Source organism: Elaeis guineensis, chromosome 13 (genome assembly GCF_000442705.2).
Source record: "Elaeis guineensis isolate ETL-2024a chromosome 13, EG11, whole genome shotgun sequence".
NCBI lineage: Eukaryota > Viridiplantae > Streptophyta > Magnoliopsida > Arecales > Arecaceae > Elaeis > Elaeis guineensis.
Window position 1 is genome coordinate 10238505 of NC_026005.2, and position 25396 is coordinate 10263900.

The 25396-nt window shown below is 45.8% G+C and overlaps 1 protein-coding gene and 1 long non-coding RNA gene across 2 annotated transcripts; both read right to left on the reverse strand.

The window, feature by feature from the left end:
* Positions 1-17184: 17184 nt before the first annotated feature.
* On the reverse strand, positions 17185-22151 carry LOC105056596 (aquaporin NIP2-1). The gene is made up of 5 exons (XM_010938849.4): positions 21965-22151; positions 21532-21756; positions 18696-18890; positions 18528-18589; positions 17185-17641 (listed from the first exon to the last, which is right to left on the reverse strand). Exons 1-5 carry the CDS (start codon positions 22094-22096, stop codon positions 17392-17394), a joined length of 864 nt encoding a protein of 287 aa, XP_010937151.1. The 5' UTR covers positions 22097-22151; the 3' UTR covers positions 17185-17391.
* LOC140853426 (uncharacterized) lies at positions 19336-21525 on the reverse strand. Its single transcript, XR_012136486.1, has 2 exons — positions 20860-21525; positions 19336-20775 (listed from the first exon to the last, which is right to left on the reverse strand). It is a non-coding gene; the product is annotated as an uncharacterized lncRNA (long non-coding RNA).
* Positions 22152-25396: the final 3245 nt, after the last annotated feature.

A 25396-nucleotide genomic window follows, 5' to 3' on the forward strand; every position in this document is an offset into this window, starting at 1 on the left:
GCATGTGGCCTGTGATGCTAGTTGTATATAATGTGTCACTTTGGAAGTGCATGAAAGAACCATTTATTTTTATATCACAGTTGATTCCGGATTCGAAAGTACCAAGTAATGAAATTGATGTATATCTACGGCCTTTAATTGATGATTTGAAGGAGTTATGAGAAAATGGGGTACAGATATATGATTCTGTGAGTCGAAGTAATTTTAAGTTGCATGCTTCGATCCTGTTGGTGCAAAAACCCGCTTGCGCCGGAGAAGCTGGAGTCGAGGGAGTCGCGGTCGCCGTCGGGACCTGCAAAGGAAGTCTAAACCGGAGGTGGGGTTGCTCCGGCAAGACCCTCCGACGCTCAAGTCAGTTCTCTGCCTCAACAAGAATAGAGTGCTCGAACGGAGAATTTAGCAGAGTTTTGAGATGAAAAGTGAGAGCTTATAGAATAACGTATCTGAGGTCCCCCTTATATAGGCGGTGGGCTCAACAGACTGATAGTGACATTCATAATCGTCTCGTAGTGGGCTGCCCATCGTCAGAAGGAATTTGCTGCGAGGAGTAGTGGAGTAGACCCGTGGCCCTCACTGCAGCGCGCCACGTGGAGTCTGCTGTAGGGAGTGGAGCGGCGTCTGTTGTCGCGACTTGTCAGCGGATGGGAGAATCGCGCTGCATCCATCGCAGGAAGTGGAGCAGGATCGTGGCCGTTATTATGGCCTGCCAGGGAGTAGTGGAGCTGCACGGGATCCGTTATAGGAAGTGGAGCAGTACTATGACCGTTACTGCGGCCTGTCAGGGAGTGATGGAGCTGCGCGGGATCCGTCATAGGAAGTGGAGTAGTACTATGACCGTTACTACGGCCTGCTTGGGAGCGCAGATCCGTCGATTGGAGTTCGACAGCGGTCGGAGCTGATGACGGAGCCCGATTCCCATGGGGGTCCGGGCAGAGTTCCCCTTGAGGTTGGAGTCGTGTGCGGAGTCCGGCTCCTGTGGGAGTCCGGGCGGAGTCCTCTTGGTGCTGTAGTCGCGGGCGGAGCCCGGCTCTCATAGGAGTCCGGGCGGAGTCCCCTGCAATTAAAGTTAGGTGCGAAGTCCGGCTTCCGTAGGAGTCCGGACTGATCTTACCGGCAATCGAAGTTGGCGACGGAGCCCGACTCCCGTGAGAGTCCGGGCGGAGTCCCCCTTGAGGTCGAAGTCGCGAGTGGAGCCCAGCTCCCGTAGGAGTCCGGGCTGAGTCCCCTGTAATTAAAGTCAGGTGCGAAGTCCGGCTCCCGTAGGAGTCCGGACTGATCTTACCGGCAGTCGAAGTTGGCGACGGAGCCCGACTCCCGTGAGAGTCCAGGCGGAGTCCTCCTTGAGGTTGAAGTCGCGAGCGAAGCCCGGCTCTCGTAGGAGTCCGGGCGGAGTCCCCTGCAATTAAAGTCAGGTGCGAAGTCCGGCTCTCGTAGGAGTCCGGACTGATCTTACCGACAGTAGAAGTTAGCGACGGAGCCCGGCTCCCGTGAGAGTCCAGGCAGAGTCCCCCTTGAGATTGAAGTCGCGAGCGAAGCCCGGCTCCCGTAGGAGTCCGGGCGGAGTCCCCTGCAATTAAAGTCAGGTACGAAGTCCGGCTCCCGTAGGAGTCCGGACTGATCTTATCGACAGTCGAAGTTGGCGATGGAACCCAGCTCCCGTGAGAGTCCGGACGGAGTCTCCCTTGAGGTTGAAGTCACGAGCGGAGCCCGGCTCCCGTAGGAGTCCGGGCGGAGTCCCCTGCAATTAAAGTCAGGTGTGAAGTCCGGCTCCTGTAGGAGTCCGGACTGATCTTACCGGCAGTCGAAGTCGGCGACGGAGCCCGGCCCCGTAGGAGTCCGGGCGGAGTTGTCCTGTAGTCGATGTCGGCGACGGAGCCCGGCTCCCGTAGGAGTCCGAGCGGAGTTGTCCTGTAGTCGATGTCGGCGACGGAGCCCGGCTCCCGTAGGAGTCCGGGCGGAGTTGGCTTCTTGCTGAGAACTTCGGCTGAGGGTATTTTATACCCAACACCAGTCCCCCTACTTTCGAGTTTGAATTTCGAACGAAGGAAGTACAGAGAGACTGGCGCAGCCGATGTTGTCTCCTCGAATCCTGCGCACGACCGCCTTCAGATATTTTGGCATTAAATGTGCGCGTGCTGGAGTCTTTTCGAATCGAGGCGATACGAAGAGACTTTTCAAAATTTTCACAGGTACAGTGGCCCAGGTACGGTGCAATAATGGTCCTGCCAACCGTCAGCCGCTTTCAGCCGCCTGCCATGGTGAGTGGGGCACATGTCGAGCGCGGGCTGGCCTGGGGGGATTCGCGATCATCATAGCGTCGGATCTCAGGGCTATTTAAACCCGCGCTCCTGCTTTTGGGACCCTTACCCTGCTTCAGAATTTTAACAGTGTCTGCCTTCCCTTCGAGAGCCCTGATTCAGTTGATATCTTCTCGAGCCGTAGGCGCCCTCCAAATCGTCCCTGTCTTCGTCCCTCTGGTCCCTCAGAGCGGTCTAGGTTAGTTCCGGCACCTTCAACCTTCTCCCCACCACTTAGGGACTTCTTTTTTGTCATTGTTTTTTGTATTCCTCCGAATTAGTTTCCTGTGACCTCTCGCCCCTCATCCGGTCCGTCTTCTTAGGGATCTTTAGAGCTCTCCTTCAAATCTACCTGAAATGTCGTCCGGCTCCTCTGCTCCCTGCAGTTCCGGGAGCTCCTCCGCTTCAAACCCCCAGGTCCCTCGTTCTGTAGACGAACCTGCGTCTGGGGCTGGGCTCCGCCCGGTTTTTTCACCAGGCGCCATTCCATGTTCCTTGACTCCGGAGGAACTCCTTCTGATAAGGGTTCAGTACGGAGTTCCTCCGGAGTACGACCTGGAGCTGCCTGGCCCTTCTGACCGAGCCAGCACTCCCCCATCCGATCATTTTTGTCTGTATCAGGAAGCGTTCCGTGCCGGACTCCGACTTCCGCTTCCTTCCTTTGTTGTTGCCCTCTTCCGCTTCTTAGACATCTCCCTGGCTTCTGTGGCCCCGAATTCTTTTAGGTTTTTGATAAGATTTCTCTCCCTTTGCCACGTAGTCGAGGTCCAACCGTCCCTCTCCCTGTTCAGGCACTTCTATACTTTCAAGCGCCATCCTTCGACGAAGGACTGGTGGTACTTCTCCCCCCAGTTCGGTAAGAAGGGGTTGCTGAAAGGTGCCCCTTCTTCAATCCACAATTGGAAGGGGAAATACCTCTTTGTCCACTGCCCGACCCTGAGGCTGGGCCTGCCCCCCTGGGGCTTTCTGAGGGATTCTGTTCGTCGGGCCTCTAGTCTGGGGGAGAATGACCTCCAGGCTGCCCGGAAGCTTCTTGCCTATTCCGCTCCTTCCCTTCCCAATCTTCTGAGGGAGCAATTTCTTTTCAACATCGGCCTGAGCCTCCAGGATCCTGCGAGTATTCATCTTTTCCTTTATCTTCTCTTTTCATGCCTTTCTTCTTTTTCTTTCTCTTTTTATCTCTTCTTCCTTCTCTCTCTTTTTCCCCTCTGTTTCTTTCTTCCTTTCTTTCTTCTTCTTCTTTTTTTTTTTTTGACTCTTGATTGATTGGTTCGCTTCTTTTTCTTCTTTCTCTTTTCTTTTTTTTTTTTTTTCAAGGGATGGACGCCGAAGCAGCGCGGATGCTTGCCAGGGGCCTCAGGGCTCACAAGAGAAAGGGCGTCGCAACCTCCGGATTGGCGAAGAGGGCCAGGGCGGAGGAGTCGAGCTTGGCCGCACCTGCCCAGGCGGCCCCAGCGATTAACATTTCCTCGGATGCCGAGGCAACGGCTCCCCGGGCCTCCTCGAGGAGTCCGCCGGCTGGGGCCCCTGTTTCGGGGGTCCGCTCCACGGAGGCGCCCGTGGCCGAGAGGGGGAAGAGGAGGAAATCGGTGGCCCGCAGGGGGAGTAGCCGCCGAACTGCTGCCGACGAGTCCCTCTGCTCCGAAGAGGGACCGGAGAATCCCTTCAACGATAGGGATTTAATCAGACGGTTGATCGACGGCTGCATTCTGCCCGACGTCGTTGAGAGGATCGACCGTGCCGATCCTGAGCAACGAGCCTGGGACTCTTTGGGGTCCTTCCTTGAGGTAAGCAAATCTTTATTTACCTGGTTACTCGGCCTTTGTTCTGATTCCATAGCTGCCCTTGCAGATTGGGCACCAGCTCCTCGCCAATATCGAGGCGGTGAACCGTGCGAGGAGGGACATCCTCCAGGTGGAGGAGTGCTGCCAGGCCGAGGTTGCTCGCCTCCAAGCGAAGACGGCCGAAGTAGCCGCCCTCCAAGAGGCCCTGGAAAGAGAGAGACAAGCCTGGGAGGAGGAGAGGCAGACCTTGGAGGAGTCGGCGAGAAGGGCGGAGGCCGAGGTCGCCAACTTGGCTGAGCAGATTTCGATCTTGGTCTCGGAGGCCAGAGTCCTTGCGGTAGAGGAATTCAAGGCTTCTGCGGAGATGAGGGACCTGAACGTCCAATTCGGCCAGGAGGCATTCATCAAGGGGTTTGAGCTCTGCCAAGAGAAGGTGGCCAGAAAATTTTCGGAGCTCGACCTCAGCTTCCTAGGCGAGGAGTCCGAAGATGAGGCCGGTCCCTCGCCAGCCGCCACCGCAATTGCAGTCCCCTCGTCGGGGACGCCGAATTCTCCAAACCCCGCCCCCGAGGTCTGAGACCTTCGGCCTTGTATTTTTATTTCATCGCAAATTTTTTTTTCTTTCTTTTTTTTTTGTCTTCAAAAAATCATCCAATCAATAAAGTTGAAATTTCTTATCGCGGATGGCTTCTCCTCCCTCTCCTTCTTTTCCCTGCTTTTCTTCCTACGATGAATCGTGCTTTGACGCTTTTGCCTTCCGATGGCAGTGTCCTGCAGAAGCACTTCCCCTGCCCCTGGGGATCCCGTTGAAATCGACGATCTAGCGGCTGAAGAAGGAAGTTCTTCACTTGACAAAGAAGTCGAAGGAGATGGAAGGCGAGCTTCGCAGATTGAGAGAAGGTCATTCTGAACCCACCGCGGAGGCCACCCACTTTCAGAATCTCCACGTGAAGGGGATCATGGAGTATAGTCGGAGGAAAGCGGCTTTCGCGAAGGAGCTTGACGAATGCAAGAAGAGTGCCAGCGACCGAATTTGGGCTCAGGCCGTCAGGATTAGCGCCCTCAAGGTGGAACTGTCAGCCGCGAAGGGGAAGATCGGCCAGCTGGAAGGAGGTTCGTCCCGATCCTTGGCCCGGGTCGACAGTGATCAGGCGTGGTCGAGGAAGGTCTCCGACCTCCAGCAGCAGCTTCAGGACGTCGAGGTGAGCCACGACGTGCATCGGGCTAGCTGGCGCAGGCAGGTGGAGGAATACAAAGGGAGACTCAAGGCGGCGACTGACGAAGTCGCCCGTCTCCAAAGGCAGCTGGCCAGCAGGGCTCAGCTTACTTCCGCCCGGGATTCTGATGAGCTCCAGTCCTTAAGAGGAACCGTTGAAGGGATTTCAGTCGCCCTCGGGGAAAAGACAGCCGAGCTGCAACAACTGAAGATTCAACTGGCATACGAGCAGCGGGCCGTCGCAGACGCGGAGGCGGAATCCGAGGTCTTGAGGAAGAGGCATCGAGAGGCGGAGGCCGAGAGCCAGCGACTTCGTCGGGTGCTCCAGGATGCGCTGCAAAAAAGGAAAGAGCTAGAAGAAGAAATTGAGAATCTAAGGCAGTCCTGGTTGAGAGGTAGAGCAGACAACTCTAGGTCGGAAGGAGCAGAGCCTCCTTAGAGCTCTTTTCGTCCTTCTGTCTTTTCATGTATTTACTTCCCTTTTTGTCGTTTTGCTTTTCTTTCCTTGGCCTTCCGGGCTTTGTAGCGTGTATTACGGAAATGGAATGAAAAGGGTGTTTTGTGTTACCTCATCTGCGCATTGTGTTAAATTATCGTCCGTCGAACTTTTTTTTGTCGTTCGATTTGTCCGATGTAGACGTCGTTGGAGAGGCACCCAGTCATCGATCCGTTAGCTCGCCTTCCTCGTCGTACGTGGCCGCGATCCCGAGCTTGGCGGTCCGAACTCCGCATTATTTCGGAAATGTCGCTGTCTTCCTGACCTGTGTCGGGAGTCTTCTTAGAAGTCGGGGGTGTTTGGTAGGAACTCTCCGTCTCCGTTGGGATGAAGTCCTTTAGGTCTTTGGGGCGGTTCGTCCTTCATCTGTTTCCACCGTGGTTCGTCACCCTTCCTTTTTAATTTTTCTCCTCTTTTTCGAGTGAGGACCCTTCCTTCGCCTTTGCGGGGTTGCATAGGAGCGCGGAGGTGTCGCTAGGGGGCTTTTTCCCTTCATCCGATCTTGTTGGGCGGTCGGATTTCGTTACCGTCAGGGTGAGGTTTTTCTCTCGTTCCCGCGAGGGCATGTAAGGGTTATTGCCAGGGCGGGCGGAGTCTTCCTTGTTGCAGAAGTCGTGGACGGAGCCCGACTCCCGTAGGAGTCCGGATGGAGTCTTTCTGGGCATCGTGGACGGAGTCCGGCTCCCGTAGGAGTCCGGGTGAAGTCTTCCTGGACGTCGTGGACGGAGTCCAGCTCCCGTAGGAGTCCGGGTGGAGTCTTCCTGGGCGTCGTGGATGGAGCCCGGCTCCCGTAGGAGTCCGGGTAGAGTGTTCCTGGGCGTCGTGGACGGAGCCCGGCTCCCGTAGGAGTCCGGGTGGAGTCTTCCTGGATGTCGTGGATGGAGCCCGGCTCCTATAGGAGTTCGGGTGGAGTCTTCCTGGGCGTCGTGGACGGAGTCCGGCTCCCGTAGGTGTCCGGGCCTTCTACTTTGCTCAAGCCAGGGCAAGGTTCTCCTTCCGTTTCCGACTTGGCTGAGGGGGCGCGTTTGGGCACTGTAAGGCCTTTCCCCCCATCCAGTCTAAAAGAACCGGGCCTTTGACTTTGCTCATGTCAGGACGAGGTTCTCCTCCTGTTCCTGACATGGCTGTGGGGGCGCATTAGGGCGCTGTAAGGCCTCTCCCCCCATCCGGTCTAAAAGAACCGGGCCTTCGACTTTGCTCATGTCAGGACGAGGTTCTCCTCCTGTTCCTGACATGGCTGTGGGGGCGCATTAGGGCACTGTAAGGCCTCTCCCCCCATCCGATCTAAAAGAACCGGGCCTTCGACTTTGCTCACGTCAGGACGAGGTTCTCCTCCTGTTTCTGACATGGCTGTGGGGGCACATTAGGGCGCTGTAAGGCCTCTCCCCCCATCTGGTCTAAAAGAACCGGACCTTCGACTTTGCTCATGTCAGGACGAGGTTCTCCTCCTGTTCCTGACATGGCTGTGGGGGCACATTAGGGTGCTGTAAGGCCTCTCCCCCCATCCGGTCTAAAAGAATCGGGCCTTCGACTTTGCTCATGTCAGGACGAGGTTCTCCTCCTGTTCCTGACATGGCTGTGGGGGCACATTAGGGCGCTGTAAGGCCTCTCCCCCCATCCGGTCTAAAAGAACCGGGCCTTCGACTTTGCTCATGTCAGGACGAGGTTCTCCTTCTGTTCCTGACATGGCTGTGGGGGCACATTAGGGCGCTGTAAGGCCTCTCCCCCCATCCAATTTTGAGATAGTCGAACTTTCATGTTAGGTATGTTAGGATAGGGTTCTCTCCCGGTTCCTAACATACCTTTGTTTCAGGCGTTTGGAGGAGTCATATCCAGTCGTGACAAATCGTTAAGTAGAAAGAAATTTAGATTCAAGGTGAAATCGTAAGTGATACATTTACAGATTTTTCGAGTTCCATGGTTGCGGGAGGCCTGCTCCTCCTTGAGGCCCTCCGGTGATGGAGTCGATGGTCCCGATGGGAAGCCGGTCCCCGGGTTGCTCCTCCCTTCTTGGCGGTTCAGGCTGCGGAAGGGCCCTTGGTCGATCTCCTCTACCCTCAGGCCTGCGTCGGATGAACCTGTCAAGTCGACCTCGCCGAATGAGCTCCTCGATCTCGTCCCGGAGCTGGATGCATTCCTTTGTATCGTGGCCGTGGTCGCGGTGGTAAAGGCAGAACTTGTTGGGGTTGCGCTTCCCGGGGTGTGTGCGCATCCTCTCCGGCCTAGGGAGCTGCTCCCTGACCTCCATCAGTACCTGGGCCTTCGAGGCGTTGAGGGGGGCGTAGTTGTGGAATCTCCCTAGTGGGGAACCCCGCCGAACCCCACGATCCGGACTTCTTTGCCTGCGCACCCGGGGTGGAGTATGGGCGCGCCTGTGCCCAGGAGGGGATCGAGAACGCGGCCGGGCTTCCCTTGGCCTTTTTTCAATTACGGGCTTACTCGAGTTTCCCGCTTGCCGTTCCCTCGCTGTCTCTTCATCCTTCATTTTGAAGGCTTCTTCCGTTCGGGCGTATCCTTCGGCCCGAGCTAGCAGATCAGCAAAATTCCTGGGATACTTCTTCTCCAGGGAGAACAAAAGGTCGTTCTTCTGAAGGCCACCCTTCAGGGTGGCCATCATGACTGATTAGTCCAAGTTCCGGACCTCCAGCGCCGCGACGTTGAAACGGTTGATGTAGGCCCGAATGGACTCCCCTTCCCTCTGCTTGATGTTGATGAGGGACTCCGAACCCTTCCGGGGGCGCCGGCTGCTGACGAAATGGGCCATAAATTGGTGGCTCATTTGATCGAAGGAAAAGATGGTACCCGATTTCAAAGTCGAGTACCAGTTCCTCGCCGCTCCCTTCAAGGTAGACGGGAAGGCCCGGCATAGGATGGCATCAGGAGCGCCGTGAAGCAGCATCATCATCCGGAAGGCCTCCAGATGATCAACCGGGTCCGAAGTCCCGTCGTAGCTCTCAAACTGGGGAAGCTTGAAGTTTGGCGGGATCGGTTTCTGCATGATCATTTGAGAGAAGAGAGGGTCAGTACAAATATCCTCACCATAAGCGGGGGGTGCATGGCGGAGTTCTTCGATCCGTCGGTTCATCTCCTGGAGCCTCCGGTCCAGGAAGTCCTCCCGGCTTCGAGTCTCAAGGGTCCTCTGACAGAATGGGAGTAGGGATCTTCCAGGGGTGGAGTCGTGGTCCGATTGAGGGCTCTCCACCCTCGGATTCGCTTTTCCAGGAAGGACGGGGCGGCTGGCCCAGGTGGCGCGCCCTGTCGCAGGATCCTGGTGTTCCGGGGACACCCTTTCCAGGCGTGCTGATGCCTGTGGCTGCTACTGCTGCATAGCCTGCAAAGCTTCTGTGAGGCCTTTGACCTGCTGCGCCAGCAGGTCAAACTGCTCCGCGCCGACCATCGCCGTCGGAGGAGGAGGAGGAGGAGGTTGAGAAACAGGAGGGGAGGCCGGAGCCTGAGATCTGGCCGCGGAGGCCGTGGATCGTCGCGTGGACGCCTTGCGGGGAGGCATCGAGTAAGGATCCCGAGGGGGAGACAGAGAGTGGGTGCCGGAGGAGACGATCGGAGGCAGCTCCGTTGAGCGCTCCTTTAAGAACAAGGGTACTGCGAAGACACAGCCCCCCTTCCTCTAGCGCCAATCCTGTTGGTGCAAAAACCCGCTTGCACCGGAGAAGCTGGAGTCGAGGGAGTCGCGGTCGCCGTCGGGACCTGCAAAGGAAGTCTAAATCGGAGGTGGGGTTGCTCCGGCAAGATCCTCCGACGCTGAAGTCAGTTCTCTGCTTCAACAAGAATGGAGTGCTCGAACGGAGAATTTAGCAGAGTTTTGAGATGAAAAGTGAGAGCTTATAGAATAACGTATTTGAGGTCTCCCTTATATAGACGGTGGGCTCAACAGACTGATAGTGACGTTCATAACCGTCTCGTAGTGGGCTGCCCACCGTCAGGAGGAATTTGCTGCGAGGAGTAGTGGAGTAGACCCGTGGCCCTCACTGTAGCGCGCCACGTGGAGTCTGCTGCAGGGAGTGGAGCGGCGTCTGTTGTCGCGACTTGTTAGTGGATGGGAGAATCGCGCTGCATCCGTCGCAGGAAGTGGAGCAGGATCGTGGCCATTATTATGGCCTGTCAGGGAGTAGTGGAGCTGTGCGGGATCCGTCATAGGAAGTGGAGCAGTACTATGACCGTTACTACGGTCTGTCAGGGAGTGATGGAGCTGCGCGGGATCCGTCATAGGAAGTGGAGCAGTACTATGACCATTACTGCGGCCTGCTTGGGAGCGCAGATCCGTCGATTGGAGTTCGACAGCGATCGGAGCTAATGACGGAGCCCAGTTCCCATGGGGTCCGGGCGGAGTTCCCCTTGAGGTTGGAGTCGTGTGCGGAGTCCGGCTCCTGTGGGAGTCCGAGCGGAGTCCTCTTGGTGCTGTAGTCACGGGCGGAGCCCGGCTCTCGTAGGAGTCCGGGCGGAGTCCCCTGCAATTAAAGTTAGGTGCGAAGTCCGGCTCCCGTAGGAGTCCGGACTGATCTTATCGGCAGTCGAAGTTGGCGACGGAGCTCGGCTCCCGTGAGAGTCCGGACGGAGTCCCCCTTAAGGTCGAAGTCACGAGCGGAGCCCGGCTCCCGTAGGAGTCCGGGCCGAGTCCCCTGCAATTAAAGTTAGGTGCGAAGTCCGGCTCCCGTAGGAGTCCGGACTGATCTTACCGGCAGTCGAAGTTGGCGACGGAGCCCGGCTCCCGTGAGAGTCCGGGCGGAGTCCCCCTTGAGGTTGAAGTCGCGAGCGGAGCCCGACTCCTGTAGGAGTCCGGGCGGAGTCCCCTGCAATTAAAGTCAGGTGCGAAGTCCGGCTCCCGTAGGAGTCCGGACTGATCTTACCGGCAGTCGAAGTTGGCGACGGAGCCCGGCTCCCGTGAGAGTCCGGGCGGAGTACCCCTTGAGGTTGAAGTCGCGAGCGGAGCCCGGCTCCCGTAGGAGTCCGGGCGGAGTCCCCTGCAATTAAAGTCAGGTGCGAAGTCCGGCTCCCGTAGGAGTCCGGACTGATCTTACCGGCAGTCGAAGTTGGCGACGGAGCCCGACTCCCGTGAGAGTCCGGGCGGAGTCCCCCTTGAGGTTGAAGTCGCGAGCGGAGCCCGGCTCCCGTAGGAGTCCGGGCGGAGTCCCCTGCAATTAAAGTCAGGTGCGAAGTCTGGCTCCCGTAGGAGTCCGGACTGATCTTACCGACAGTCGAAGTCGGCGATGGAGCCCGACTCCCATAGGAGTCCGGGCGGAGTTGTCCTGTAGTCGATGTCGGCGACGGAGCCTGGCTCCCGTAGGAGTCCGGGCGGAGTTGTCCTGTAGTCGATGTCGACGACGGAGCCCGGCTCCCGTAGGAGTCCGGGCGGAGTTGGCTTCTTGCTGAGAACTTCGACTGAGGGTATTTTATACCCAACAGATTCTATGGACCATAAATAATTTTTCAGCATATGAAAATTTATCTGGATGGAGTACCAAAGGATATCTTGCATGTCCAATATGCAATAAAGATGCATCCTCCTTACATTTAAAGCACGGACGGAAAATATTTCATGGGTCATCGACGGTTTCTTCCTACTAATCATTCTTAGAGGATCCGTTATAATCAATATTTTGATGGTAAATCTGATCGGCATCCGCTACCTAAGGAGTTAAGTGGAGCAAAAATTTTAGAACAATTTGAAGTCACTGGAAACATCTAATTTGAAAAAATATCAGATATTCGCAAGCGGAAGCGTACTGAAGCTGAGTTAAATTGGACGAAGCAAAGCATCTTTTTCGAACTATCGTATTGGAAGCAGCTACTACTTCATCATAATTTGGATGTAATGCACATTGAAAAAAATATTTATGGTAATATCATAGGTACTGTATTGAATATTTCAAAAAAAATAAAAGATGGTACAAAAGCTCGCCTTGATTTGCAGGAAATGAGAATCCGACTGGAGTTGCATTTAATTCATCGAGGTGAGAGATTTTTTATGCCACCCACATGTTATTCACTGTTTGGAGAGGAAAAAAATTTTTGTGGATGGTTCAAAAGCGTAAAGTTTCCTGATGCATACGCTTCAAACATATCGCGATATGTTGGGAACAACGACGGCAATATCTCTGGTACGAGAAGTCATTACTCCCATGTGATGATGTAACGTTTGCTTCCTGTGGTCATACGTGGCTATTTGGATGGTGATGGTCCAACTGCATTGATTGAGCTGGGAGTATTCTTCTGAGAATTGTGTTGCCAAAAATTGAAGATTAACTTACTTGAGAGATCAGAGAAGGATATCGTACTCATTCTTTCTAAGTTAGAAAAAAAAATTTTACCATTTTTTTTTGATGTTATGGTGCATCTGGCTGTTTATCTTCCAAAAAAAGCTCTTTTGACCGGACCGATATATTATCGATGGATGTATCCTATATATTGAAAGGTAAAGAAATTATACGTACTTTGTCATATCAATTATAAGATGTAAATATATTTCAAAAATTTAAATTTATTTTTGTTTGTAGATTCTTGTGCACCTTAAAAAAGTATGTGCGCAATAAAGCAAAGCCTGAAGGGTTTATAGCGGAAGCATATGTAGCTACCGAGTGTGTCATATTCTGCTCGATGTATCTTGATGATATCGAAACAAGATTCAATCATGCAGATTATAATGTAGATCGTGAATGGGGTGATAATGAACCGATATTATTTATATTTAAACAAATGGTTCGACCTACTGATGTAAGGAGATATGAATTTATGGACGTGAACGAGCTATCCAAAGTATACTTTTACATTCTAAATAATTATGAAGAAATTGAAGATTTTATTGAGTAAGTATCATCTTACCATACTGTTTAATGATTAAATTTTTTTTTATATTGATATAAAATTAAAAATTATAACTTCTTGCAGTGAGCACAAAAGTATACTATATAGAGAGAATAATACAGATACCGATGATTGACATAGAAAAAAATTTATAAAATAATTTGATGATCTTGTAAGTTGCATTAGTGATATGTTATTTATTTATTTATAAATAATATTATTGGAATCAATATAATTTTTTATCTTATGATGTAGATGAAACATATGTATTTCAATAAAGAAGTGGGTGCGACCGATAAGTTGCATGATTTAGTATGTGGTTCCAATCGAAGGATTAATTACTACACATCCTATATCATTGGAGGAATGAGATTTCACACAAGAAAGCTTGAGAAGCAACGACGGACCCAGAATAGTAAAATTGCTACAATAGGATATGAAGGAGAAGAAGAGATTGATTATTATAGTGTACTGGTAGATATCATAGAACTGAAATATGGATCCAGTAATTCTGTATTTTTGTTTCAGTATGAATGGTGGGATATTAGTAATAAAAAGATCAGTATTCATATCGATTCATAATTTATTAGTATAAATATTGCACGAACATGGTACCAACATGAGCCATATATATTAGCAACTCAAGTGAAATAAGTAATATATTTGAAGGATTTAAAGTATCGAGGTAATTGGCATGTTGTACAAAAATAACACCTAGAGGCATATATAACATACCAACTCGATTAGAGATGAATGAAAATTCAGATTTATATGGAGAGAAAGATTTTCAGTAAGAAGAACAAATATTAGCTGAGCTTTTGGTTAATGAAGAACTTGTAACGGTACCTTTGAATAGGGCTGATCTTCCATCCAACGAAGTTGAAACTGATTTTATATTTAATCTTGATAAGTTGGAGGGCGACGATCAGTTCATAAATAACGATGAGATAGAAGATGATATATATATCGATTACTGTGATTCGAACAAGGATCTACACATTGAGGAAGATATGAATATTGATGAGTAGATCTATATTCTTCGTTCAATTTTGTCTTCCAATAACGATATGCGATATAATTGTATTCATTAAAATATTATTTAATTATTATTATTATTATTATTATTATTATTATTCAATATTATATTTATTTATATCTCAATTCCTACAGATATGGCATCAGGAGACAGACGACGATGTTCGTGTTCACAGCTCGCTGCAGATACCTCGGAGGTTGAGGTGCCTCCACCGATCTCCGTTACCGCACCGGCTCCACTGTCAGAAGGTCCTGCACTGACAGGTCCCAGTGAGATGAGTCTCAGTGGTATTAATTATTGCATTTTATATATAATAAAATTTATTTTTTTTATTTGGATCATACTAATAATTTATTTATTGTTGTTTCAGGTGAGTCCTTATCGGTGGTGAGGCGAAGACGAGATCCATCGAAGAACCTCGCTCTAGAGTGTTAGAGATGCAAGATCCAGGACAGTATTTCCAGATTGAGATACTGGCCGGCTACACCAGACCCATTAGGAGATGGTGTGAGCCATGGCAGACTGAGCTGGGCATCATATGCCGTAGTTATGCTCTCATGACGTTTTTCGATTGGCGTCATATTCTACCGGCTCAGAGAGAGGTTTTCTACACCCACTTACAGGTAAAATAAATTATATTATGAATATTTAATTTATATAATATTCTTCTAATATTTGTTATTGACAGGGTGTATTTGACATCGTTGATTTTGAGGACGATCGTGTGAGACGAGCCATCGACACTCAATTATCGTTGCATTTCAAGGACTATCATCATCACATGCATCAGCATTGGTATCAGGTGGTGCAGGATTATGGGGAGGAGGCAGTGTGGTAGCAGCCCTATGACAGCATCATCATGGACGATTGGACTATCATATGCCGGTATTACGAGGATCCGGCATATCAGGTTACACATCTAATTTTTTTTTTAGAGTTTAATGACTTAATCATTTATTTTTAAATTAAATTTTTTATCTACTAATTTTATTGATAATTTTACAGAGACGATGTGTCCAGAATGCGGCGAACCGGGTGAGACAGACCGTGCCGCATTGTGGGGGTTCGAGATCGTTTGCTCGTCACATGGAGCACATAGTAGGTAATTTTTAATTTCTAATTAGCATATAATTCTATAGTTATTTAAATTTTTTTTAATTAATTTTTAAATTACAGAGAGATGTTGAGAGTAACGAGCTTCCTAATAGGATCGATATCTACCAGTGGACCCACCAGCGATAGTCAGGGGAGTGGACGATGGGGAGCCAGGAGCTCTTTGTAAGTTTTTTTAATTATTTTTTATTTATAATCTGAATTTTATTATAAAATTAAAATAACTATAATTTTAATTTTCAGGATCGTATGACAGACATGAGATCCTAGCCTACCTCTGAGGACTCGATCGTACCCACAGATGATGAGATCTATGATCGGATGCTCGGTACGAGACTCTGTTATGTTAAGGGTCTAAGGTATGGGATCACTGCTCTCTTATCCTCACACTCATCCAGGGCGGACATTCATTCTGCATGCGAGGCTCGACTGACGAAAGTGCAGAGACAGATTATCGAGGATCGATAGCAGGCTGCCGAGTATCGATAGCAAGCTCAGGAGTTGGTTGCACGCATCGACGACTATCAGCGGTTTCAGATCCAGATGATGGAGTGGATGGCGTAGATGGAGCAGGCGATACAACTGATGAGGCAGTAGCAGGCCGATCCGAGCTCCATCGTCGGTCCGAGCTCCGTCGAGCGCTCCCCATCCCCAGCTCATTCTCCAGATACTGATATTTGATGGCTTATTGATGTACTTTTTTTTATTTCAAACATCTTGTAATTTTAATTCAATATACTAAAATAATAAAATTTATTTATCAATTTATTATATAAATTTTTTATTTTAAATTTTTTAATTTATAAAAAATATTATATATATAAATTTAAAATATATATTCATAATTTTTTTAAAAAAATATGACTAAATTATTAACGATGGAATTATTTCTGATGAAATATTTATCATCAAAAATATTTTATTAACACAATCTAATTTATCAATAAATATATAATTAACAGTGGTAAAAAATTATTCATCGCAAATAATTATTAGCGACGTAAATTTTTGTTGAAAATTATCTTATTTGCGATGAAATTTTTCATAGCTAATATTATTTAATATTATTAATTTTTTATTAAATTAATAGCAATAAATTATTTTCATTGTAAAAAATATTTTTTTGACGTAAATTTTTCATCGCTAAAACTTTTGATAATAATAGCGATGAAAATATTTTCATCGCTATTAATTTTTTATTTATCACCGATGATTTCTTTCATCGTAAATATCTTTTTTTAGATTAAAATTTTTTCATCTTTTTTTTTAACGATGAAAATATTCATCGTAAATATTTTATATTAGCGATAAAATTTTTTATTTCATCGTAAAATATTATCAACGATGAAATTATTTACGATAAAATATTAGCGACCAAAATTTCATCGCTAATATGTATTAACGATAAAAATCGGTTATTAGTGATGAAAAATTTTTATCGCTAATAATCAGTTTTGTTGTAGTGATGGCTTTAGAATTCTATTCCTTATGTTACTTTATTTAATTATTTTTTAATAAATATTATTATAATTTATGTCTCAATGTGTTAATATAGGAGTTAAACTCTCATCTATATAATGGTTTATTTAAAGAGATCGTTGGATCTCCTTAGTACATGGAAAATCATGTAGAACTATTTGTAAAATGGTGGAAAAAATATGAAAGGAAGAAAAAAGAGAGATTATTTATATTTATTTAGAGATTCTTTTATAAGATGTCTTTGTGAAGTTTTGATCTTTATTCTTTTTTGAATAAATTATTTTTTTTTCTAAATTATTTATTTTTTTATAATTTTTTCTCACAATTCTCTATAAATATTATTTTGTTTAGTATTTATCTTGAATCTTAGACCGGCATAGCCGATGTACTACGTATAGCATGCCATTCTACATATATAACTTTTATAATTATGTTAGAACAATGAAAAAATGATTGATGATTTGCGTATGCAAAATAGTAGCATACCAACTACAACATTTCAATATTCTCATGTTTGTATGTGAAGCTAAACTCATATAAAAGAGGATTAATTAGACATACACTAAATTAAACTCTATTTTTGTTTCAGCCACTATATTCATGCTTGAGCCTAATTGATTGAATGCAAACTCAGCATGAGTTTGTTTTATGTATAGCAAGTTATTGAATTTTGTATATCCCATCAACATTAGCTATCTATGCTCATGTCTAATTTTGGTTCTTTGATTTGACTCTATTAAAAACTTTTTTTTTTTTTTCAATATTGGATTTGGAGTCTTGGATTTTTATTTTTGTTCCATTTCTTCTTATTCATTCAATTTCCTTACCTACTTCCTTTCCCCTTTCTTGCTTGTCTTAAGATGGTTTCTGAATCAAGTGCAATCCACAAGGTTTATGTTCCACAACAAGCAAAATTTCAAGGCCACATGATAGATTCTACCGCCTTAAAAAGAAAGATATATTGTCACTTCCACTAAAAACCCAAAGCTGACATTTTACAATAGTTTGTCAGGATGGAGGTTTCCTAACCAAGATCCTCCAATGCAAGAGACACAGCCATATACGAAGATGCGTAGACTAGCCAGTTACATAAAAGCTAGCAACATCATGTTATTTCTTGGGCTAAGCCCTTGGAAGCTGGCCTCCATCCATCATACATTTTCCAAACCAACCTCTTCAGTGGGAATAGGTGAACCTTGGCTCTGCAAACGGCGAAGCTTGAATGAAGATAGTTTCTGACTACCATCCTTGTTGGTTAAACGTATGAAAGTGTAGGCCAACCCCGCGGATAGGGTACCCATCGGCGGGCCAATGAAGTACACCCAAAGCCCATTGTATTTCTTGCTCGCGACCGCAGGTCCTAATGTCCTTGCAGGGTTCATCGATCCTCCTGATACCGGCCTGCACAACTCCGATTTCATCTTAAAACACGAGAACCTAGCTATTCCCTTATCATGCTACATTTCTTGCATTAAGAATTTAATTTTCGAAGCATTTCCGTAGCCTAAAGGTTAATAGCTAACAAGATCATTGGATTAGTCCTGCTAAGTTTGTAGCAGCTAGATAATTAGGTTCCAGTTTTAGGGCTAACTTCAGCACTGAACGGATGTGTCTGTGGTTGCGCTATACATAATTTTGAGGTTATAGCACAAAACTTTGGACAAGGGTCCAATGCTGTGTGATTCTATGATATTCTGTTGTTAGGGAAAGCGTCGAATCCCACTTGAGGCTTGGATTGTCTTTGTAAGTTGCCCATTTCAATGTGTTGGGCAATCCAAAGAAGCTCGTGTCTGGTAGGGCCATGGGCTGGGCCTCATGGACTCTCTAAAATTTAGGTAAATATGTTGGAGATAAGGTGAGGTGTCCTCCTTCCAAATGATAATGACTTGATCTCAAGATGGGTATATTTAAGTCGACAATGGCGAAACGCCGATGTCTTTCACGTAATTCCATGTGGAAATGAATCAAGGGCTGCAATATACCCATTTTGAGGTTAATTAAGTAGCCTGGAAGAGGCTTCTTAACTCGAATCAATAATTATATGCATAACTCTTTAGCAATATGTGCCCAATACATTCCCAATTTATCAAAACTATAAAAAACAAAATGGGTTGAATAAAGTAATCCAACTGATTGTAAGGATTAGATTATGTTAGGCGCATGGATATATATATATATATATGGTTTTGGACTAAGTTTGGGCTTGTGTTATGGCTTATAATCCTTGATTGTTCCTAAACTCATTCACTTTACTATTAGATCAAAGTGGGATATTTCTATTTTTTACCCCGCTAGGATAGAAGTAATGCAAACTGCTGATCCAACTGCTAAGCCTGCCAACTCCCCTACCTGCATATTTATGAATCAAGAAAAGAAACGTAAGAACCCATCAAATTAACCGGAGAGATTTACCGGAAATTACATAACTAGAAGCAGAAATTTTTGAAAGACTTACAGCTTTTGTGTCTGTCGCCACTGCCAATGTAACAAACATCATGCAGAATGTAACAATGATCTCCATCACCAATGCTTGCCATACCGTACCCGATGGTGTGGTGGTACCAAGATTGGTGATTGGATCCAACAATTCACGGAGGATGTATGAGGAGATGACGGCCCCTGTGATCTGAGCTGCCCAATAGAAAGGGACCTACAAGTGTAATTGGGGAGAAGCATGTTAAGTCCCAAATTTTTGCCATACTCCAGCATGTAAAACATGTACACAGTGAGAACTGGCGAATATAAAAGAGTGGTATCACACAAATGCATAGTTTTCAGGCAGATGATGACATAGCAGTACATGATAGGAAGAAGATTCAAATTAATTCTGCTTTCAATCATGATGTCCCCAGTTGGCATGCAAGAGAGAGTGCATAAAAACTGTGGGCTGGCAGGTTTCTTCTGAACAGAAAAGACTGGTAGTATCGTCCTCTTACGTCTTATTGTATCCGTGTCATGTACCTACAAAGTAAAGATTGAAAGAATCTAGCTAATGGTTGGGTCCAAAGGTCCCTTTTCGGTCTAAAGGCATCGTCACAAGTCACTCTACTGGCAAAGGTTAGCCATGACGTGACATGTCTGGCTGTGTCAGAGACATGCATGCACGCTTAGCGGGACGGATTACAGCTTTCAGATCCGCATGCAAACAGGTAAGATTTGGGCCCAGCCAAAGCACTGTTGGGACTTGGGAACCTACCCAATCTGGTCCCGAGCCTAATTGAGTAGAGTGGTGGTGGATTGGGCTAACCACAGTTGGATCTGCCTTCTTTGACTCGCACTGTTTGGAACTACTTTAGCTGTTTGCTTTAAAAGTTAGCTGTGCGGTATGGGTAGTGTCCTTGTTAGCATTAAGGCGGTTGCTCCTGGTATCAACAAATCCTGCCTCTAAAATATTTAAATGATAGACCATCTCCAAATTTTTTTCTCAAAAAAGAAGCCTTTAAACTGTTTCTCTCTCTCTCTCTCTCTGTCTCTCTCTTTTTTGTTTAGTTAATTTGTGTGCCAACTGTTTTTACAAGCTCCCAGAGAAGTAGATGGTTTTATTTTATTTGAATTTTTTTAGATAATAAGGCCTAAGAGATTGTTCAACATCTTAGATTTCTAGGAATTAAAACTAATTAAGAAAACATCCCCGTCTTTCAACTTAGCCTCCTCAAGGTAGCCTAGAGCTAGTTCTTTATGGTCTGATCACACTCTATTTTTTCATGCATACAGCCAAGTATAGTTTTTGTCTTCTTTAATTTTTGAGTCAAATCAATAATCTACCTGAAGCACCAAAAGGGCTTCCTACGTTCATAGGACATCAAGGCCTGAAGATGCCCTCCTGCTCCCAGCATGCATGCATGGCACATGCATCCATGCGACAACGCATTTAGGGCACCTACCCATCCTTATCGCTGCACCATCCAATTGCTAGAATAATTGCCAGAGGTTCTGTGATATGAGCATCTTCTTAGATGATAAGGTTCTTTGAACCATACATGACTGATAGGACACTTGTATTGTCCTTGCTGTTGTCGGTTACCAATCAAACTGGCCCATAATATACTAGGTCATGATATGCTGCACTGTTGGATGATTGAATATTGGATAGAGATTGTTTATACTCTATAGTTTGGAAATGGCTTCATAGAGAAAGAATAGAGATAAAAGAACATTTTTCCTCTCTTCCTTCCAAATAATTAAGAATCATAACATGACATAATTGAGTAGGTTCAACCCTCATATTGTCTATAATGTTTTATGTATAATAAGGAAGGCTTTATCTCAGCAACTCTAATTGGGGTTAGGTTTGTGGATTCTGCTTTGCCATTAATTGGAGCTTAAACTAAGTGAGACTTGAGGAACAAAATAAACAAAGAAATCATGAGAGTGCATTGGGATGTATTATATAGAATTATTACAAGCTTAATTATTATTTTTGATGTTCCTTTTGAAACAAGTAATCGTTATATAAAAAAGGATGTCCGAATGTGTTATGAACTGGAAGAGATGAAATCTCCAAGTTATAGCATGGGACTGGAAAGAAGGTGCACCTGCGTTAATACGGAGTAGCAAGGTAAGTGAAAGATCTCTCTTTCCAAAGAACACATGGTACAAGCCTAGATAGGGGTGACTACCTTTCTTTTTTTGGGTGATAGTTGCAAAAGAAAGGGAAAAAAAACTTCGTTGCAAGTTCGGCAGTAAGAAAAACCAATGGAGTCCCTGTACACCAAAAGAGAGGCAAAAAAAAAAGGCATGTAAGGCTCCAAATTAATTGCACGGCTGGTATGTTCAAGTTCGTGCCATCACAACGCATCAGAAAAGCTCGACAAAAAGATGGTAACTTTAAATACAGAAGTGAACAGAAAATATATATTATTTAATTAAAACATGGCAGCATGCTTGGGGTGCAATAACTCGCCACCCAAACATCTGCCTTTCTTTTCCCCCTGATAAGCTTTGTATTTTATTGCCTCCCATCTCAGTTTTGAATCATATCTAGTCGCAAGAAGGACAAAAAATGGAGCTCGGAAGAAAAGATGAACACTTATCCAATGAAAAAACATGAAAATAAACACATGGAATGAAAATAAATTCATTAAATCATGTTAACTAAAAGGAATCAGTAGTTGCATGGTGGCCATAACGAGCCCTAGTCCTGTGAAGATAATCTCATGCAGAAAAGAGAGGAAGAATACAGTACTTTCCATGGCATGGAAACTAGGAATTGGCTATACTAACTTTCACCAAAAGAAACATACATAGATCTAGATCACAACAAAGAGTATGGAGGGTAGAGGAATGCTAACCTGAATCCAAGGGAAATGCCTATACACAGCGAAAGACAAGGTGACGGCTGGGTTCATGTGGGCACCGGAGATATGCCCAACAGCATATATCATCACCGTCACGATCAGTCCTCCGGCCACTGATTGCCCCAGCTGTGAAATCCGGTCGTGGTTGCTAGTGTACAGCGCGGCCGAGCCGCAGGTCACGAATACTAGTAGAAATGTTGCTATAATTTCGGAAACCACCTGCAATTCCATCAGTATTTTTTTAAAAAAAGGAATCAACCCATGTTTTCTTCAGAAACCTCAGGTCTTATTCACTAAATCCTTCTTCCAAACTAACAAAAGAAAAAAATGAACATAATCTTTATAAACATCACTAGAAGAGTCCTCTCAAAAAGAGAGAAATTTTTATATATGCAAGAGGCTGAGTATGTATCTATTGAGTGACTACCTTTTTAAGAAGAAAGGGTGGGAGGAGATCTTCAAGTGATTTGTACTGAGGAGGTCCCGAAGTGATGGGGTTTTGAGGTGTGGCCATGTCATGGATTTCATTAGAACGGCTAGGCCTTGGAAAGGAAGCCATCTCTCTTAAAAGCTCTAAACTCTAAAGCACTCTCTGAGCTTAATTAGCTTATGCTTTCCTGAGTTCCTCTAGGCCTCTATTTATAGAAGGGAAAGGCACTAGAAGATACTATGCCTTGTAGGTAAAGAAGCCTAGACATCCGGTCAGCTTGGTTCTGTGTTACCAAAGAGTAGGGAACATCACTTGTCCTTCATTCAAAGCCAGTAAATCCTAGCCATTTAACCTGAAGGTGCCCCCCCCGCGCCCCCCCCCCCCCCCCGCGACACCAAAACACCCAAAAAAAATAAATAAATAAATAAATAAATTATTTATATATTTATATGTATCATGCCGCTCCTAATATTTTAGTTTTACACATATCACGAGTCCATCAATCTAAAAACAGATCACATAATTAAATTATATATTAACTTTTTATTAAAAGCAGCAAATGTTTTTAGAAAAAAATGGTTGTTTATTAATTTTTCAGCCACTTACAGTAATTTTTTATTAAAAACTATAAATTTATTAAATAAATAACGGTTGTTTCATGCAGCCCAAGGCCATGTCGCTCGTGGGTCGCCAAACTCTAGCACTTTCCCTGGCAATCGCTCTCTCCTGCAGGCGAAGACCCAGAGCTAAAAGCTTAATTCCTCTCCCTCCTCTATCCTCCGATTGAAGCTTCATCCCTGCGGACCCCGCCCAAACGGCCAAAGCCTTTGCTAAAACCTTTTGACACACTGCTCGGCCTATCCATCGCCTCCTCTCCTGCTCCACCGCACCATCTTCGGCACTGGCGTGGTCTTCGTGCCCCTCTTTGCACTTTGTCCGACCCATCGACTTCGAAAGAGACCAGAGAGCTTTGCAAATGAAAACCCACAGTATGACCGCAAGGTGCCGATGAGTCGGTGATAGGTGAGGTAACTGTTGGCTATTACTTTGAAAATTGAAAACTTTGAAAGCCACAGTAAGAAAGGTAAGCTATCAGGTGATGTGACTGTTGCTTTGGCCTTTAAGTATTGTGATTTTTTTAAGTCAAACTTTTCCGTCTAAATACTGATAATTGTGTTGCTTTAAAAACCCACAGCAACTGGATTATATTCTTTTGAGACATTATAATTTTTTTAATTTTTTAATTTATGAATTAATTTTAAGTATTATAAATTTTATGAGAAAGTAAAAAAAAAATTGCTGAAACTTTTAGCTTAGATTCAATACTTGATGACTTTATGGATCTAAAAGAATATCGTGTACAATTTAGATAATTTTTTTTTTAATTTTTTTATCTATTGAGATACTAAAATTATATTTTTATTTATTATAGATAGTATAAACATCAATGTAGAAAAGATTATTAAAATTTTTATACAATCAAAATTATTTTACAGATGATGTAAGGTAAATATTTTTTATTTATCTTTATTTATATATAAAATTAAATATTTATTGATATTTTTATAATATTTTTAGATATATATATTTTTATTTATTATTTATTATAAAATATTTTATTTAAAAATTATTAATAAATTATTATATAGTCCTTTCAATAATTGATGTGAGGCCTCACCACTGCTCCAAGTTGGATAAATTTTATGTGATCTTTTGGATTTTTTTTTTTTTTTTTTTGAGGTGAAAGATGAAGTGAGACACTTTCTTCATCATTTTTTATTAATATATACGAGATATTTAGAAGATAGATAATATAGTAGCAATCAATAGCCTTTTAAGGATCTTCCACATCTTACCTCACCTTTTTTTCGATATCTAAGGATAGGATCCCTCGGATTGACAAGACCTTTAGTTTAAGGCCTAAAAAAATGAGATGGGGTTGGGATGGTTAGGCCTATAGCCAAGGGGCGCCAATCAAAGTCGCCTTGTTTGGTAGAAACGCGGGTTTGGACTGGGGCTTGGGCAGGCTGACGCCCGCGGATTTATGGTGATTTGGCCGGTCATCAAAATCCTCCAACCGCGTTGGTTGATCATCCAAATCTTCCTAAATTTTGGTGAAACATTTTAGCTCTGTTGGCAGAAGACGGTGCAGTCCTCCACGGTAACATCCTGTGACCAGAAAGGTTGCAAAACTTATTTTTGTTACTGCTTAGTGGAGGGAGCTATCACCGAATGGACAAGTGTAACACTAGGGAATCTCATAATATACTTCTTTTCCAGTGGCTTCCATGGCATCTTTTCTAAAGCAAGATAGGTAACCAAAATACTAAGCTAGCTATGTTCTAAACTAGTAATTACAATCATCACAAACACTCCAGTGGAGCAAAGTTCAGATTGCTTGAAATGTTTTGCTTACAAGAAAGCTTGCTTCTCATTCACATGGCATTTCAACGCTAAGCATGGTTAGTTTTCTGCTGACCCTTTCTTTTGTTATTTAAACTTTTTTTTTTTCCAACTGCATTAATCAAGTTTTGGTGCATACAAAGTGTTGCGGCCAATCTCCTCGTCGCCTGGTCGTCGGGAACGAGCGCCTGCAAAAGAAAATCCGCACTGACCGGAGGCGGCTCCGGCGGGGACTCTCCAACGGTCAAGTCAGAGAGGAGACTAGGCAACAGTGAAAAGAAAACAAGGAGCTCAACGAGAGAGAGAAAGAGAGAGAGGGAGCAAGCCGAAGAGTTTCGAAGGGACCCCTAGCACTGTTGCCTTCCCCGATATATATAGTGGAACGTGGTATGGCACCGTCATTAATGGCGCGGACAATTGAAGAATTGTCAACTCACTGTAGACTGTCAGAGTCGCCGTAAAGATGTCAAATCGCCGTGGGGCTGTCAAATCTCTAGGGTTAACCCATATCCTAGGTGGGATAATGCCCCTAGGCGGCAGTGCCGCATGCTGTTGTCAGAACTGACAGTCTCTGGTAGTAGTACGGCAATTGGAGGAGCCGACCGACCCTAGGTCGGCGGCCAGCTGAGGGGCGTCGGGTGGAGATTCGGACCCCTCCGACGGTCGGTCGGGCGCGTCGCGGGAGTCGGACGTCGGACCTCCTGGTGCAGTCGGTCGGGAGAGCGGAAAAGGTCTGCCCGACCGACATATCCTCGGTCGGTAGAGAGCCGTCGATTGGTCGGTAATGGCACCCGACGATCAGTCGGTCGGTTGGTCGCGTATGCCCGATTATAAGTCGGCACGAGCGGGTCGGTCGGTATTCTCCAACAGTTGCCCCCCTCCACTCCTGAGTCGGACGGTGCGCTGGCCGATGTCTTCGTTTGGACAGTAGCGTCGGGCGAAAAGGAGTGGATCCTCTGTGTATCAAGTTCCGACCGTACTGTGGGTTGATATGATGTCAGGCGTCTCATGAATGCCGGACGATTC